The sequence below is a fragment of the Onychostruthus taczanowskii genome, unplaced genomic scaffold, assembly GCF_017590055.1.
Source record: "Onychostruthus taczanowskii isolate IOZ18803 unplaced genomic scaffold, ASM1759005v1 scaffold187, whole genome shotgun sequence".
Lineage (NCBI taxonomy): Eukaryota > Metazoa > Chordata > Aves > Passeriformes > Passeridae > Onychostruthus > Onychostruthus taczanowskii.
Genome location: NW_024499095.1, coordinates 80,035 through 94,220, shown reverse-complemented (window position 1 = coordinate 94,220; position 14,186 = coordinate 80,035). Strand labels below are relative to the sequence as shown.

General features: G+C 62.4%; 1 protein-coding gene across 1 annotated transcript in view; it reads right to left on the bottom strand.

Annotated features, from left to right (window-relative positions):
• Positions 1 to 1,764: 1,764 nt before the first annotated feature.
• DCHS1 (dachsous cadherin-related 1) overlaps positions 1,765 to 14,186 on the bottom strand; it is a 44,876-nt gene continuing 32,454 nt past the window's right edge. Inside the window, exons 12-21 of the mRNA XM_041401171.1 lie at positions 13,699 to 13,824; positions 13,071 to 13,280; positions 11,668 to 12,531; positions 11,081 to 11,194; positions 9,962 to 10,173; positions 9,666 to 9,820; positions 8,402 to 8,532; positions 7,665 to 7,951; positions 6,971 to 7,109; positions 1,765 to 6,748 (exon numbers count right to left, since the gene is read on the bottom strand). Coding sequence (XP_041257105.1) covers positions 4,134 to 6,748; positions 6,971 to 7,109; positions 7,665 to 7,951; positions 8,402 to 8,532; positions 9,666 to 9,820; positions 9,962 to 10,173; positions 11,081 to 11,194; positions 11,668 to 12,531; positions 13,071 to 13,280; positions 13,699 to 13,824 — 4,853 coding nt within the window. The 3' untranslated portion in view covers positions 1,765 to 4,133. The remainder of the gene's footprint in view (positions 6,749 to 6,970; positions 7,110 to 7,664; positions 7,952 to 8,401; positions 8,533 to 9,665; positions 9,821 to 9,961; positions 10,174 to 11,080; positions 11,195 to 11,667; positions 12,532 to 13,070; positions 13,281 to 13,698; positions 13,825 to 14,186) is intronic.

Here is a 14,186-nt window from a genome sequence, read left to right as displayed (position 1 = left end):
AAATCTAGTAAAATTCATGTGTCATGGAATGATTTTCTCTGCACAACGCAGGACATACGTGGATGAAACGATTTCTGTTGCACATCCTGGCCAGAGCAAAATCCTGGCCAGAATAAAGTAATGCCTTGATTCTCTAAGAGTAAAAACGTTGTCGGAGAGTTGTTTGGTTTTCCTGCAGTTTCGGTGACAAGCCCAGTGACAAGGCTCATCCCACGGCTCCAGCAGTTCCCAGCTGTTTTCCTGCTGCTGCAGAGCGGGGCGCAGGCCAGGAGCAGCCAGGCAGTAGGAAAACCCCCTGCCCGGCCGGGGCTGCATCCCCCGCGCTGGAGCAATGCCACAGGCGGCTGCTCCTGCTCCAGCCCCAGGGCTGCCTGGCACACACAGAGGGGGAACCGGCTGGGGCTGGGCCGCTCTCGGGGTGCATGCCCCGTGCCCCGTTTGGGGATGGACTCTAAGTGGGATGGGATTTGCAGGGGATGCTGTCTGGGTCTGTCGGGACAGCCGGGATTAGGGCGGCCGTGCAGAGCTAATCGCGTTAAGGAGCATCTGCTGCTGGGCCGGAGCGGGGAGGTCAGGGCCCCTCGGTGCGCCCTGGCTCCCCGGGACCCTCGGGTGGGGTGAAGCGAGTCCCTGCTGTGGGCAGTTGGGTGTTCCCGAGGCCAGGAGCACCAGAGGAGCACAGTGGCACTGGGGGCAGCCAGCACGGCCTCTGTGCCCCAGCAGGGAGCTGGAAGGGGTCGGGCTGGGGCACGAAGGAGCAGAGGGAGCCCCAGGACACCGTCAGGGAGGGGGTGGCCCTTCTCCCTCTGCCCCGGCTGGCTCATGCTTACCCCTGGAGTGCGAGGAGCCCTGTCAGAGCGGGGGGACAGGAGTGCTCCCCTGGTCCCAGAGCGCTGCCAACAGGGCTGGGCGTGCCTGGGGGGCTGTGCAGAACAGGCTGGGGCTGTGCAGGACCCACTGTGGGGTGCTGGAATCTGAGAGCTGAGGACAGCGAGTAAACAGCTTGGTTTGGGGAACAACAAAAAAAAAAAGCAAGCAGGGAAGGCAGGATGGAAGTGGCTGATCATATGTAAGTGGTTGATGGTCGCTGTGTGGGTCTGGCCACATCCAACACCTGACAGCTGCACAGCCACTCCTGGTTGTCCAACTCTGTTTCCCGGGGTTGGGGGGCACTGTTTGGTGAGGGGAGCCCGTGTGGTGTCAGGTCACAGTGTCTGGAGATCAGCAAAGAGCCCTGGGCATGTCTGTGTCGCCCAAAGGGATAAGCAGAGCCAAAGCTGCTGGGCAGACTGGTGGGATCACTGGGATCCCCAGGGCAGGTCTGTGTGGCTTGGGGAAGCTGCGTGTGCAGGTGTCCTCAGTGGGGATCCTGGGAATGTGAGGTACCTGCTGGGCAGATGATGTGTCCAGGTGTGGCTGCTGCAGCTCTGGGGGCCTGCTTGCCCTGCTTGCAGCCCTCACCACAGCGAGGGTACGGGATGGGATAGGGATGCCTGTGGCATGTGGGACCAGCTGTGTGCACATGTGGAGACATGCCTTCTGTGTATACCCAGCCTCACTGCTGGACAGCCCCGGGGCCATGGCCCTGCTGCAGCTTCACTGCCCTCTCTGGAAAAGGACTTGGCAGGATGCAGCCAAGGATGTGGGTGCCAGAACCTGGCCAGGCCCACGTGAGCCCTGCGTGGGGCAGGTCCGGTATCCCCCCCGCCGTCAGCCCCTGGGAACATGGTGCCAGCCTGGCAGGAGCCCACGGCAGCAGGGATGGGGCAGTGTCTGTACAAACGTGTGGTTTATTAAGGCATTTTTGAGACGTTGGCACTTGGGTTCAGGCTGCACCGAGTGGCCCCTGCGCGGCCGTGGGCAGCGCTGGTACATGCAGCTCCACGAGACACAATACAAAAGGTACAAACGAGTAAAAACAGGAATTGTAGTACAATGTGTAAAAATAAATAACTGGGGGCTCAGTGACCCCAGCCCAAAGCAGGGTGCATGTGTCTGGCCCTTCCTGTGGCGTGCAGGGTGACCCATCTGTGTCCCCATCCCAGATGTGCAGTGGAGCTGGGCTGTGTGGGCAGCCTGGGCAGCACAGGGCTGGGGGGCACGGGGCACCCCAGCATGGGACTGGGGGCACCGGGTAGCCCTAGAGTGCACCCACAGTCCTGGGGGACACAGGACACCCCCAGAGTGTCCCTACAGCACCTGGGAACAACAATGTGTCCCCACAGTGCTTGTGAGCAGGACAGAGAGGGGATGGGGGTGCCCACCCCAAGAGCCTCCGTGGGCTGTCCCTGTGCCAAGGCAGAACCATCTCCCCCTCCAAGGGCACCTCAGGCCCCTCTGAGTCCCAGGCAGAATGGGCATGGCCCTTGGTGGGGCCCCCTTAGTGCCCCTGTCACTGTGCCTGTTCCCTGTCACTGCCCTGTGCCCAGGACAGCACCTGGGAGCAGCGGCATGTGCCAGGACCCCATGGCACCAGGGGGATGAGAGGCTGACTGTGACACACGGAGCTGCAGCCACAGATGGCTCTTCATGGGAAATGGGGGGACGGGCAGAAGTGATGCATTTGTCTGCTGTGACAACACCTTTGCGGCTGGGGCTGCAGCCACGCTGCTCATGTGCTGGGTCTGTGTGATGGGAAGGAGCTTCCCCGGCTCTGCTCAGGCATGGGGTGTCCCGCCGACCCCCCGACACCTGTGACCAGACCGGGCGTTCAGGGCTGCTGTGGGGCACCCCATGCTGTTCCAGCCCTCGCCCTGCACCCATGGCTGTGCGGGGATCACAGAGCCCAAGGCTGCACTCCCAGGGCCCGTGACGCGCGAGCCTGTCCCGGTGAGCAGCTCCCCGTGAGCAGCCGGGCTCAGGGAGAGCTCGGTGGGGTGAGTGTGCTGCGAGTGTGATGCTGCCTGTGTGACCGGCCGTGCACAGTGCTGGCAGGAGATGGGGACCGGCCCCATGGCAGGGGCTCCGTCCGGGCTCACAACATGCAAAACAGGGGTGCAGAGCAGCTCTGCACAGGGGCTGGGGCCAGGAGCAGGGTGTTCTGCACCTTGACCATGTTCTGGAGGTGGCCCAGACTGTCCTGGGAAGCAGTCATGCAACAGGGCCCCAGGAAAGGCCAGATGCCCAGTGTCCCCACTGTGGCTAAGAGAACATGTTGGGTGACGTGGCTTTTTGGGGCACCCAACAACCTGCGCCCCTGCAGCTGCAGGCTGCCTGCTGGGCCTGAGGCGGGTGCGGGTCACAGCAGCCATCACCGCTCTGCTGAGGCTGGGCTGTCCCTGTCAGGTGCACACAGCTCTGCCAGCCCCACTGTGCTGCCTGTGCCTGGGCACTGTCCCTGCCTGGGACCCTTGCCCAGAGAGGCACCTGGTCCCAGGAACAGGATTCCCACACTGAGCATGGCAGGCGCCTCCCTCCCAAGAACACAGGAACCATCCTGAAGTTCTGGGCAGGAGATTCCCTGGATCTGTCACCTGCAGTGGGTAGCCAAAGGGTTGGAAAGACCTCAAAGGCTCTCCTGTCCCTTCCTAGCCACAGACAGGCAGCAAGATGTGGGCACGGCTGCCTTCTGCTGCAGCCAGCCCGGTGAGTGTCCCCTCCCGGCCGGGGGCAGGCTCATTCCCAGAGGCAGTGTCCGTGCCCCGGCGCATCGTGCCCTGCCCCGGGACATCACCCCCAGCCATGGGGCATCGCCCCCTGCCCTGAGAGCTCCTAGGGTCACAAGGGAAAGCTCGGGGTCCTCCTGCACCCAGGCTGCTGCATGGCACCCGGAGCTCGGTAGGGCAGGGTCTGGGCCTCCAGCCGCCCTCAGCTCCCCGTTGCTCCCAGAGCACCAAGTACCGTGAAGCACCATCCTGCCCAGCACCAATCTGAGCCACCGCAAGCAGCACATGGACCATCACCCCGGGGTGCCAGCACTGGGGTCAGCAGTCCACAGGGCACCAGCCAGCACAGGATCTGCCAAGCTGTGGGGAGGGACAGGGGCCACAGCCTCCAAGGGCATCGGCAGTCCCAGGACCCAGGCCAGGCACAGCGCTGGGAGTGGGATGAGCACCCATTTTAGCAGCCCTGGGCTGGGCCCCGCTCCGGCCCCATGGCTGCGGGCTGGGGCAGAGGAGTCCAGGGGCCCAGCTCTAAATCCTGAGCTCGGCCTCCTCAGGGGGCTCCAGCGAGTGCTCAGCACTGATGGTGGAGGCGGATGGCCCCTGTGAGATGCCGAAGGGCGAGACCACAGGGGAGCGGGCGGCCAGGGGGGACAGCGACGGGGAGAAGCTGGGCGACATGGCGGAGGACGAAATGGAACCCTCGTGGCTAATAGGCGAGCGGCGCAGGGAGGATGGGTGCGGGAAGGTCCTGCCTGGTGGTGGCTTGGGGGGCACAGACTTGGCACCTGGATGGGCCACCGAGGTGATGAGGGGCGGGGGATCGATGCGGGGCTTGGGCTCTGCCTTGGGCTTGGCTGGGAAGGGCTTGCGCAGGGAGCTCTCATCCTTGAGGCGGGCGATCTCTGTGAAGACACTGGCCAGTGGCTGGAACTGGGGACACCAGTTCAGCAGGTAATCCCAGTTGTAGCTGCCGCGGAGCTCCTCATCGCTGGCCACAATGGCGGTGAGCGAGCCCTCCACGGAGGGCTTGCCGTCCTCTGGGAAGGCGTAGTCCTGGGGCTGTGAGGAGACGCTGAGGCCGCAGCGGACGCCCAGGAAGGCACTACCACCCCCGTCCTCACGGTACAGCTGCAGGGGTGGCCCCGGCAGCAGCAGCCCAGAGCCCTTCTTGCTCTTGAACCACTGGGCACTCTCCAACGCAGCTGGCTCACAGGAGATGTCGGAGAGCTGGTCAGCATCCTGCTGGATGCCAGAGTCAGGGCCACGGGCAGCGATGTGCTCCTGCATGGAGGCTGTGATGCTGGCCACGCGTGGGTACTCATTGATCATCCGTATCTCGTCATCCTCAGCGGCTTCAGCAGAGCCACGGCCACTGGAATGTGAGGGGTCCAGGGAGCCGCCCCGTGTGTAGGGCCCCGCCGGCTCAGTCCCATACCCTGGCAGCGCCTGGTGGTAGATGTGCTCAGCCCCAGGCAGCGCCGGCTCCTCACGGCCCAGCTTCTGCAAGGACCCGCTCTGTGCACGGGCCAGTGTCCCCTCGCCCTCTGCCTTCTTGTGGCCCCGGCGCTGCCGGGAGCGCACCAGGGCCAGCACGATGGCCACGGCGGCCAGGACCACCACAACACCCAGCGAGGCAGCCACGGCCACCAGCAGGAGGTTGAGGTCAGGTGCCAGGCCAAAGGAGGTGTGTGTGATGTCAATGGTGACCTGCGCAGAGGCCACACGGGAAGCAGGCAGTGGGCTGCGTGCCTGCACCTCCAGGCTCATCTCCCGTGGCTCCCTCTTGGCGCGCCCAGCCCCAGCTTGGGGCTGGCTGTCCACACGCAGGTAGATGGAGCCTGTAGTCTGGTTGATGGCAAAGTATGGCGAGGGCTTTGCCAGGGTGTACAACACAACACCGTCAACCCCCTCATCCTCATCCGTGGCCAGCACCCGCCCAATGCTCTGCCCTTTGCGCGCGCCCTCAGGCACCTCGAAGTTGAAGGAGGGGCTCAGGAAGATGGGATCATACTCATCTTCCCCTGTCACCAGCACCCGCACAGTCACAGTGGCCGAGGCATTGCCAGCGTCGGTGGCCCGAACCAGGAGCTGGAAGGCTTTGGCTCGCTCATAGTCAAAGGTGAGGCGGGAGCGCAGCTCCCCAGAGCTCCCGTTGACAGCAAAGGCGTCCCGGCCATCCCCCGTGCTGGGGTCCCCCACTGCCTGCTCCAGCACCACGTACCGCAGCTCCCCAAAGGCGCCGGTGTCGGCATCGACAGCACGCAGCGTGGTGACCAGTGTGCCGGGGGGCAAGTTCTCCCGGATGCTGGCGCTCAGCACCTCCACCGGGAAGTACGGCTTGTTGTCGTTGATGTCCTTCACCTCAATGGCCACGGGGACCAGCGCAAAGTGCCCGCCCGGTGCGTCCGTGGCCCGCACCACCAGTGTGTGCAGCGCCTGCGCCTCCCGATCCAGTGGCCGCGCCAGGCTCAGGGCCCCTGTGCTCTCATGCAGCTGGAACAGCCCGTGCTGGTCACCTGAGCTGATGGTGTAGTGAACGCGGCCGCGCGGCCCCGAGTCGGCATCGTGGGCTGCCACGCGCAGCAGCTCGGTGCCAGGCAGCGCGGCCTCGCTCACCGCGGCACGGTACTCGGCCCGGCTGAACACGGGCGGGTTGTCATTGACGTCCTGCACGGTGATCAGCACGGGCACGGTGGCACTGCGCTGCGGCAGGCCCCGGTCCGAGGCTGCCACCGTCAAGTTGTACACTGGGATGGCCTCGAAGTCCAGGGACTCCACAAGCACCAGGGCTCCCTGCGTGCGGAGCTGCCCCCCGGCCCGGGCCACCCGGCTCTCCACCTGGAAGGCGTTGCCGCCGTTCCCGCTGACGATGGTGTAATCAAAGCCAGCATTCTCCCGGGAGAGGTCGGCGTCACCCGCCTCCAGCATTAGCACCGTGGTGCCTGGGCGCAGGTCCTCGGGAACGCTGGCATTGTAGCACGGCTCCTGGAAGCGGGGGCTGTGGTCGTTAACATCCAGAACCTGGAGCTGCACTGTGGCCCAGGATGAGAGGCTGGGAGAGCCGTGATCACGGGCCTCCACCACCAGGTCCAGGGTGGGCTGGCTGGCGTTGAACTCCACCTGCCGGGTGGTGAAGAGGGTCCCTGTGGAGCACAAAGCCAGGGTCAGCATGGGAACCAGTGGGAGCTGGGAAGGGTATCAACTGGAGGAGCATTTGATGGTCACCCTGCTGTGTCTGCTTCACCAGCCACACCAGAAAGTGACCTTGTGAGGGTTTGAACACAGGCAGGACAGTGGTACTCCCCCACACAGGCAACCTTAGATTGACCCATGAGAGAGGCACACAGAGCACCAAGCCTACGCACCATTGCTGGGGTCGATGGCAACATCAGGGCTAGGCACAGCCAGGTGGAAGGTGATGTCCCCATTGCTCCCTGAGTCGGGATCAGTTGCACTCACAGTGAGGATGACACTGCCAGCAGGTGTGTGCTCTGGGAGCAGCACCTGGAAGAGGAAGAAACCCCAGTCAGCATCTGGTTCCCCCCCCCCCCACTCAGAGCCCCCAGCATCCCTGGGATGGGGGTCTGGGGCTGGCCAGGCAACTAAAGCCAAGGGCGCCCAGCCTCTCACTGGCCAGGGAAACCACACACAAGGGGTTTGTGCTCCTGGACCCTTCAAGTATTCCTGGGGCTCCCTAGCCCCTTGCCTGAGCTTCAGTGCTGCAGCACACACTGCCTAAGCCAACCTTCAACAAGGATCTACCCAGGTCTCGCCACAAACACTTGTCTGGGCTGTGACCCATTTCCCACCTTCTCTGGCCTCCCCACTGTGCTCGTCCATTTCTGCTGGACCTTCTGCATCCAGCTGTGCCCCTTGCAGGGGCTGGTCCCAGGGTCACTCCTTCTGTGCCACAGTGACAGCATGAGGGATTCCAGGATGAGGGTCAGAAAGTGGGACCAGAAGGGGCTCAGACCCATCCTCTGCTTTGTAAGGGCAGGTGGGCCAGGCAGGAGCTGCAGAGGGCTAGCGGGGGATGGCTGGCACACCTGGTGCATGTACCTGATAGAAAACCTGGGTGAAGGTGGGCACATTGTCGTTCACATCCTCCACAAGGACGGTGAGGTTGGCCTCAGTCTCGTGGCGAGTGTCAGAGGCGCGCAGGGTGAGGGTGTAGCGGCTGCGCTGTTCATGGTCCAGTGGCCCTGTCAGGGCAATGTGGCCACCGTAGCGCAGCACCCCAAAGGTGTCTGCCACGTCCCCCTCCAGCAGCAGCGTGTAGGAGAGTGCAGGGCCCGAGTCCACATCGTTCCCAGTCAGCTGGGCTATCTGGGTGCCCAGCAGTGTGTCTGTGGGGAGCAGACAGGTGAGTGAGCAGACCCATCCCTGCCCAGCATACCTGGCTCACCTGGTGGGAAACCAGTTCAATCCAGAGCCTGAGCACCAGGAAGAGGGGAAGATGCCACAGGAGAGGGGGATGCCGGGGGAAAGACGAAGGTCTTGGGGGCTTGGCAGGACAGGTGGAGGTATGGCATGGACACAGGGCATACTGGCTGAGGCCTGTGAGCAGGCAGGGCACGTGTCTGCAGCCAGAGTCCCAGGGGCAGGGGCCAGGGCTGAGTTGGTAATTCAGGTTGCTCCCTCAGGACACAGCAGCAGCACAAGGGTCATGCTGGAGAGCTCAGCGGGTCAGTGTGACCCAGCCCCTGACAGGGACTGGCCTGGCCTCCCTGGGGCTCCTCCCCACCCCATGGTGCCCATTGTACCCCAGCTCTGGCCCTCAGTGCTATGGCACTCACTCTCAGGGACACGGATCTCCCAGGGGATCGGGATGGTAGGGCTATTGTCATTGATGTCCATCACCACCACGGTCAGCGTGGCTGAGCCCATCAGCGGTGGTGTTCCTCGGTCCATCGCTGTCACCACCAAGCTGTGGGCAGGCATGAGGGTCAGATGTGTGTCCACACATGTGAGGGAGCACCTCACCTGTGTACAGTTCCTGGGACATGCACTGCACACCTGCATGGCGCCTGGGACATGAACTGCAGGTGTGCAAGGGCCTGGAGCGTGTGGGTGTGGTGGGGAAATGCACAGCAGCTCAGACTCTGGGGTGATGGATCTGTGCAGTGCATCCTCTGGAGGTGTTTAGGGAAAGACTGGATGTGACATTCAGTGCTCTAGTCTAGCTGACAAGATGGTGACCAGTCACAGGCCGGAGTCAAAAATCTCAGTGGTTCCGTGACTCGGACAGCACATGTGGGGCAGTGGGTACATGGAGAGCATGGTGGGGCACAGCAGCAGGTTTTTGCACTCCTAAGGCAAGTGTTGAGGTCTGGAAGGTGTGTGGGTGCATGCAGAGCACCCTGAGGGGTGCAGGCAGGTGTCTGGGGCTCTCTGGCTGCTGGGGAACACTTGGAGCCTCTCTGGAATGTCAAGGGCGTGTGTGGATGGAAGGAATACCCCAGACTCCTCCCATGGGGAAGAGGGCAGAGGAACCCCCAGCCATGGGGGCACATGTGGAGGGGGAGAACACGAACTGGGGGTCCTCATCTGAGCAAGGTGTGTGGGAAAGGGCAGAAGCCTCATATTCATGGCGGGGTGTTTGCCAGCATTTCACATACGTGTGGATGGACATGTCCAGAGCATGCACATATGGTGAGGGGCCCAGAGGACCTGTCTGGATGCAAGGGGACATCTGGGGGAGCTAGTGCAGGGTCTGCAGCCATGTGGCAGGACACAAGGGTCCTGTGCTTGGAAGTGGAAGAAATTGAGCAGATGCAGTGCGGATTAAGGAGGCAGGAAGGGGAATGGATGAACCTAGGGCCCTCTCACAATCTTCTCAGCTCTGTAGAGACCCGACTGAGCCATATGCAGGCTCATCTTGGCCATCTGGCTCCTGTGTCCTTCACTCCCACTGACCCTCAGCTGTGCTGCTTGATAGAGCCATTTCACAGCCAGGCTGGGACAGCTTTGGGAGCACCATGAACAGTGTTCCCCATGCCCCAGAGTTGTGCTCCACAGCTCTGTTCCTGTCCTGGCATCCCCTAGCTTGGCTGCACTCACCGGGTCTGGGACCAGATCTCTCTGTCCAGAATGGCAGCAGTGGTAATGGTGCCAGTCTGAGGGTCAATGTGGTACAAGCCCGGCATTGGCAGGGACTGGTTGATGGCATAAGTCACCTGCCCATTCACTCCCTGGTCCAGGTCATCTGCCAGCACCTGCAAAGCCACATGAGATTCAGCTGTGGAGCCCCTGAGGCAGGACTTGTGGGCTGGTGCCAACCCCAGGCCCATGCAGCCCCCATCCCATAACTCCAGCCAGGCCAGGCCTCAGGTGTCCCTGTTTGTGCCCCACCATACCTGGATGACAGGTGAGTCGTAGCTCTGTGACTCCCAGATGAATGCCACATAGTTCTGCAGCTGGAAGCGGGGCAGGTTGTCGTTCACATCCTGGAGGTTCAGGTTTATGGCCATAAAGCCAAAGGAAGCTGCAGTCTCTGCCTGGATCACCAGGCGCAGCCGGGGGCTGGCCTCGAAGTCCAGGCTACTGGAGTCCTGCACTGAGATGGCACCTGGGAGGGGGAACGGAGGGAGGGGGGAGTGATGTATTCATCATCCATCCCTCCATCTCTCCCTCCATCCATCCATCATCCATCCATCCGTCTATCCATCCTTTCTCAGCTGGACAGGACCCAGTGATCTTTTCCAAGCCCTCCCCACACTGCCAGTTTCTCATCACTCTCAAGAGCTGCCCTGAGTGATAACACCCACACCTTGCTGGGGACAGGTTCCTGCTGGCATTACAGCATGTGACAGTCCTTCCATCTGGGGACCCCCCCAAAGGTGTGGAGAAGCAAGAGCTGTTCCTACCATGGCATAAACTCATCCAGCTCCAAGCCAGAGACACCTCACTGCAGCTTTGAGTCCAGCCAGAGCCTTAAAAGTGTTCTGAGGACAGACCCCCACGGCCACCAACCTGAACTGTGGGCAGCTCAGCTGCTGGAGTGACCTGAGGTCGGGGTTGTCCCATCTGAGGAGGAGGAGGAGGAGGGCAGCCAGCAGGATGTACTGAACTAATTGACAATATTCCTATGGGCACGTAGGGACAACTTCCATTATTCCAGGTTGCTCCAAGCCCTGTCCAACCTGGCCTTGGACACTTCCAGAGATGAGGCAGCCACAGCTTCTCAGGGCAACCTGTGCCAGAGCTTCACCACACTCACAGGGAAGAATGTCTTCCCAAAATCCCATCTAACCCTGCTCTCTGAGGTTTTGGGAAAAGGTCTAATTATGGGGGACCACAATTGCACTGGGAGAAGTGCTAACAGCCTCTGGCCAGTGACAGGGCAGTGTCCACATTCCAGTACTAACACCTCTCACCTAACTGGTACAGAGTGTGGACAGTGCTCCTGTGCCCTGGGGGCCTTGAGCACCTGAGCAGGCATGAGCAGAGCTCCCCAAGTGTCCCTGGAGCTGTACCTGAGCTGGGCTGGATCAGGAAGGTGTTCCTCTCGTTGCCGCTGATGATGCTGTAGGTGATGTGCCCCGAGGAGCCCCCCGTGTGCATGGCCTGGACACTGGCCACCTCAGTGCCTGGGAGAGGAAAAGGGTATGAAGACACAGAGGAGCCTGGGAGCACGTGGCAAAGGGTCAGGGTGATGGAGGGCAGTATGTGCTGTACCACAGAAGCACTGCTCTGCCTGAGGACACTGTGACAGGGGACTGAAGATCTAAGGTTAATGTCGGGCTGGGAGCCTGGTGTCATGGTGGTCTCCAGTGGTTCCTCAGTGGCCTCACTGTGACCCTGGAGACCTTCTGGGAGCTCTTGGCCACCTGTGGCTGCCTACAGTGATCTGAACACACTCAGGCCAGCCTGCAGGGACACCACCCTGACCAGTCTGGGCACCACTCAGACCCTGCAGTTCCTTGGGTCTGCCCAAAGCATAACAGGACTTCCCCAGAGCCCACAGTGCTCTCCGGTCTGAGTTCCCCACAGCGCTGCTCCCACCTCCCCTTGTGCCTATCCCATTCCATCACAGCACTTTCTGGTCACTGCCGGTGGGTACCTGGGGCGGCATTTTCGGCCAGGGCCACATCGCTGGTGCTGCGAGGGAAGCGCAGCCCCCGGTAGGGCTCCTCCTGCACGTGGATCACCACCACCCCTGTGGAGGAGAGCGCTGGCTGCCCCAGGTCCATGGCCAGCACAAAGAGCGTGCGCTGGCGCTGGCTGAGGGAGCCCAGGGGCTGCAGCAGCTGGATGTCCCCCGTGTAGGAGTTGATGGCGAAGGCGGAGCTGGGGGTGGCAAAGCGGTACAGGATGGAGGCATTGGCACCCGCGTCCCTGTCCTCGGCCCTCATGGTGGCCACCACCTGCTTGAGCGGCGTGTGGCGGGACAGGTTGACGGTGAGCGGGCTGTGCAGGAAGGCCGGGACGTGGTCGTTGACGTCTCGCACCACGACAGTGACGCGCACAGCCGCGCTCTTGGGCTCCCACGGCGCCGAGTCCACCGCCTTGGCCAGGAAGCTGTAGCTGGGCTGGCGCTCCCGGTCCAGTGCCTGGGCGCTCCGGATGCGCCCGCTCTCCGGCTCCACCTGGAACATGCCCAGCGACTCATTGCCCAGGTAGTAGGAGACCTGCCCATTGGTGCCCTCATCTGGGTCTTCAGCCACCAGCTGCAGCACCAGGGCACCGACTGGCAAGTCCTCTGGCACCTCCACCGTGTAGCTGGCCTGAGCAAAACTGGGTGCGTTGTCATTGAGATCCAACACCTGCACAGTCACTGACATGGTGGCACTGCGTGGGGGGGAGCCATGGTCCTGCACCACTACAATGAGGCTGTAGGAAGCAATTTGCTCTCGGTCCAGGGCATGTGCAGTGGAGAGGACACCAGAGACGGGGTCTAGGCTGAAATCCTGCCCAGGGTCTCCACCTAAAAGAGAAGAGAGGGAGTAACAATGCAGAATGCCTGTAACTGGAATGAGAAAGGCCCCGGAGAGCATGAAGCCCGCCACCATGGGATCTGGCAGGGTGGGTAGAGTAAACCCCAGTGGGAGCAAACTCCTTGGGCTAGCTCCGTATGAAGAGCTGACTCTAAGCACTCACAGGCTAGTGCTGCTGCCTGGGGCAGCCTGTGACAGGATAGAGCTTGCTGCCAGGCAGCCTGTGACAGGATACAGCAAAAATCTGACTTGGCAGCCCGTGAATTAACAGGTTAGAGCATCCAGGAGAGGTATGGAACTGGTCTGAGCCTGGGGAACTAGACACAAGCCTGGGGAATGAGCAGTGCAGCCTGTCCAGCTGTTAGGGTGCTCTTCACTGGGGGCAGAGAGCTGAGAGATGACAGCAATGCTGTGCAGTTTGGAGCAGGAGAGAACTAACGTGGAATGGGACTGCTGCAGTTGATGTCTCCAGATCCAGGGAAGCCCAGGGAGAAGTCCTTGCCCAGTCCCACACTCCCTGGCATCTCACCTGCCAGCCGGTACTCCAGGCGTCCGTTCTCCCCGCCATCAGGATCAGTGGCCCGCAGGGTGTAGAGTGCCACACGACTCTGGTTCTCAGGAACCTCCACGGAGCAGGACTCACTCTCCAGGTGGGGTGCATGGTCGTTCTCATCCCCCACCGTGACCCACACTGTGGCCTTGGTGAGGCTGGGCGGCAGGCCGGCGTCCCGAGCATAGACTGCAGGACAGTGAGAGCACCAGAGGCTGCCTTGACTGGGAGCTACAGCCACAGCGCCTGTGTGCCAACACCCAGGCACCCACAGGGGCAGCCAGGCATGCAAGCATCAGCATTCCTGCAGCCCCAAACCAGCCCTGCTGTGCCCCACAACCCCTCCGCCCTCCCTCCTCCCTCCCTCCTCCCTCCCTCCTCCCTCCCTCCTCCCTCCCTCCTCCCTCCCTCCTCCCTCCCTCCTCCCTCCCTCCCCATGGCCTGCCCTCTGCAACGCATCAGCATTCCTGCAGCCCCAAACCAGCCCTGCTGTGCCCCACAGCCCCTCCTCCCTCCCTCCCCATGGCCTGCCCTGCTCTCCACGCCAGCAGCAGGGAGTCCCTGTGTATCCCCACTGACCCCCTGCCCGCTGCCTCCCCTTGCTTACCTGTCAGCACGTGCTGCTCCTGCTCCTCCCGGTCCAGGGGACGTGTGGTGACAATGAGCCCCGTCTGTGGGTGGATGGAGAACGGCCCCCCGGAGAGACCCCCATAGGACACCTGCCCGTTGGCACCTGGGGGCACAAAGGTGCTCTGAAGGCAGCCCAGCAGCAGCCCCAGTGCCTCGTTTGGCTCCTGTCCTGCACCTCCCGCTCTCACCCGGGGCTCACAGGCTGCGTGAGAGGGTGGGCAGAGGTGTGTGTGGGAGTCCCCAGCAGCCTAGCCCAGCTGCTGGGAGGCCAGACGGGTCAAGGAGAGCCCACAGAACAAAGGCCACGGGCCAGGGGACCAGAGGGAACCACAGTCCCATCCCATTCCCACCCTCTCCCAGGATTCAGCCCACCTCCCACCTCCAGACCAGCTGCTGATCCTTCCCTCTGGTCAGCCAGGCTCTCCAGACTGGCAGAAGGGAGCAGGGAATGCCCAGACCTGGGGC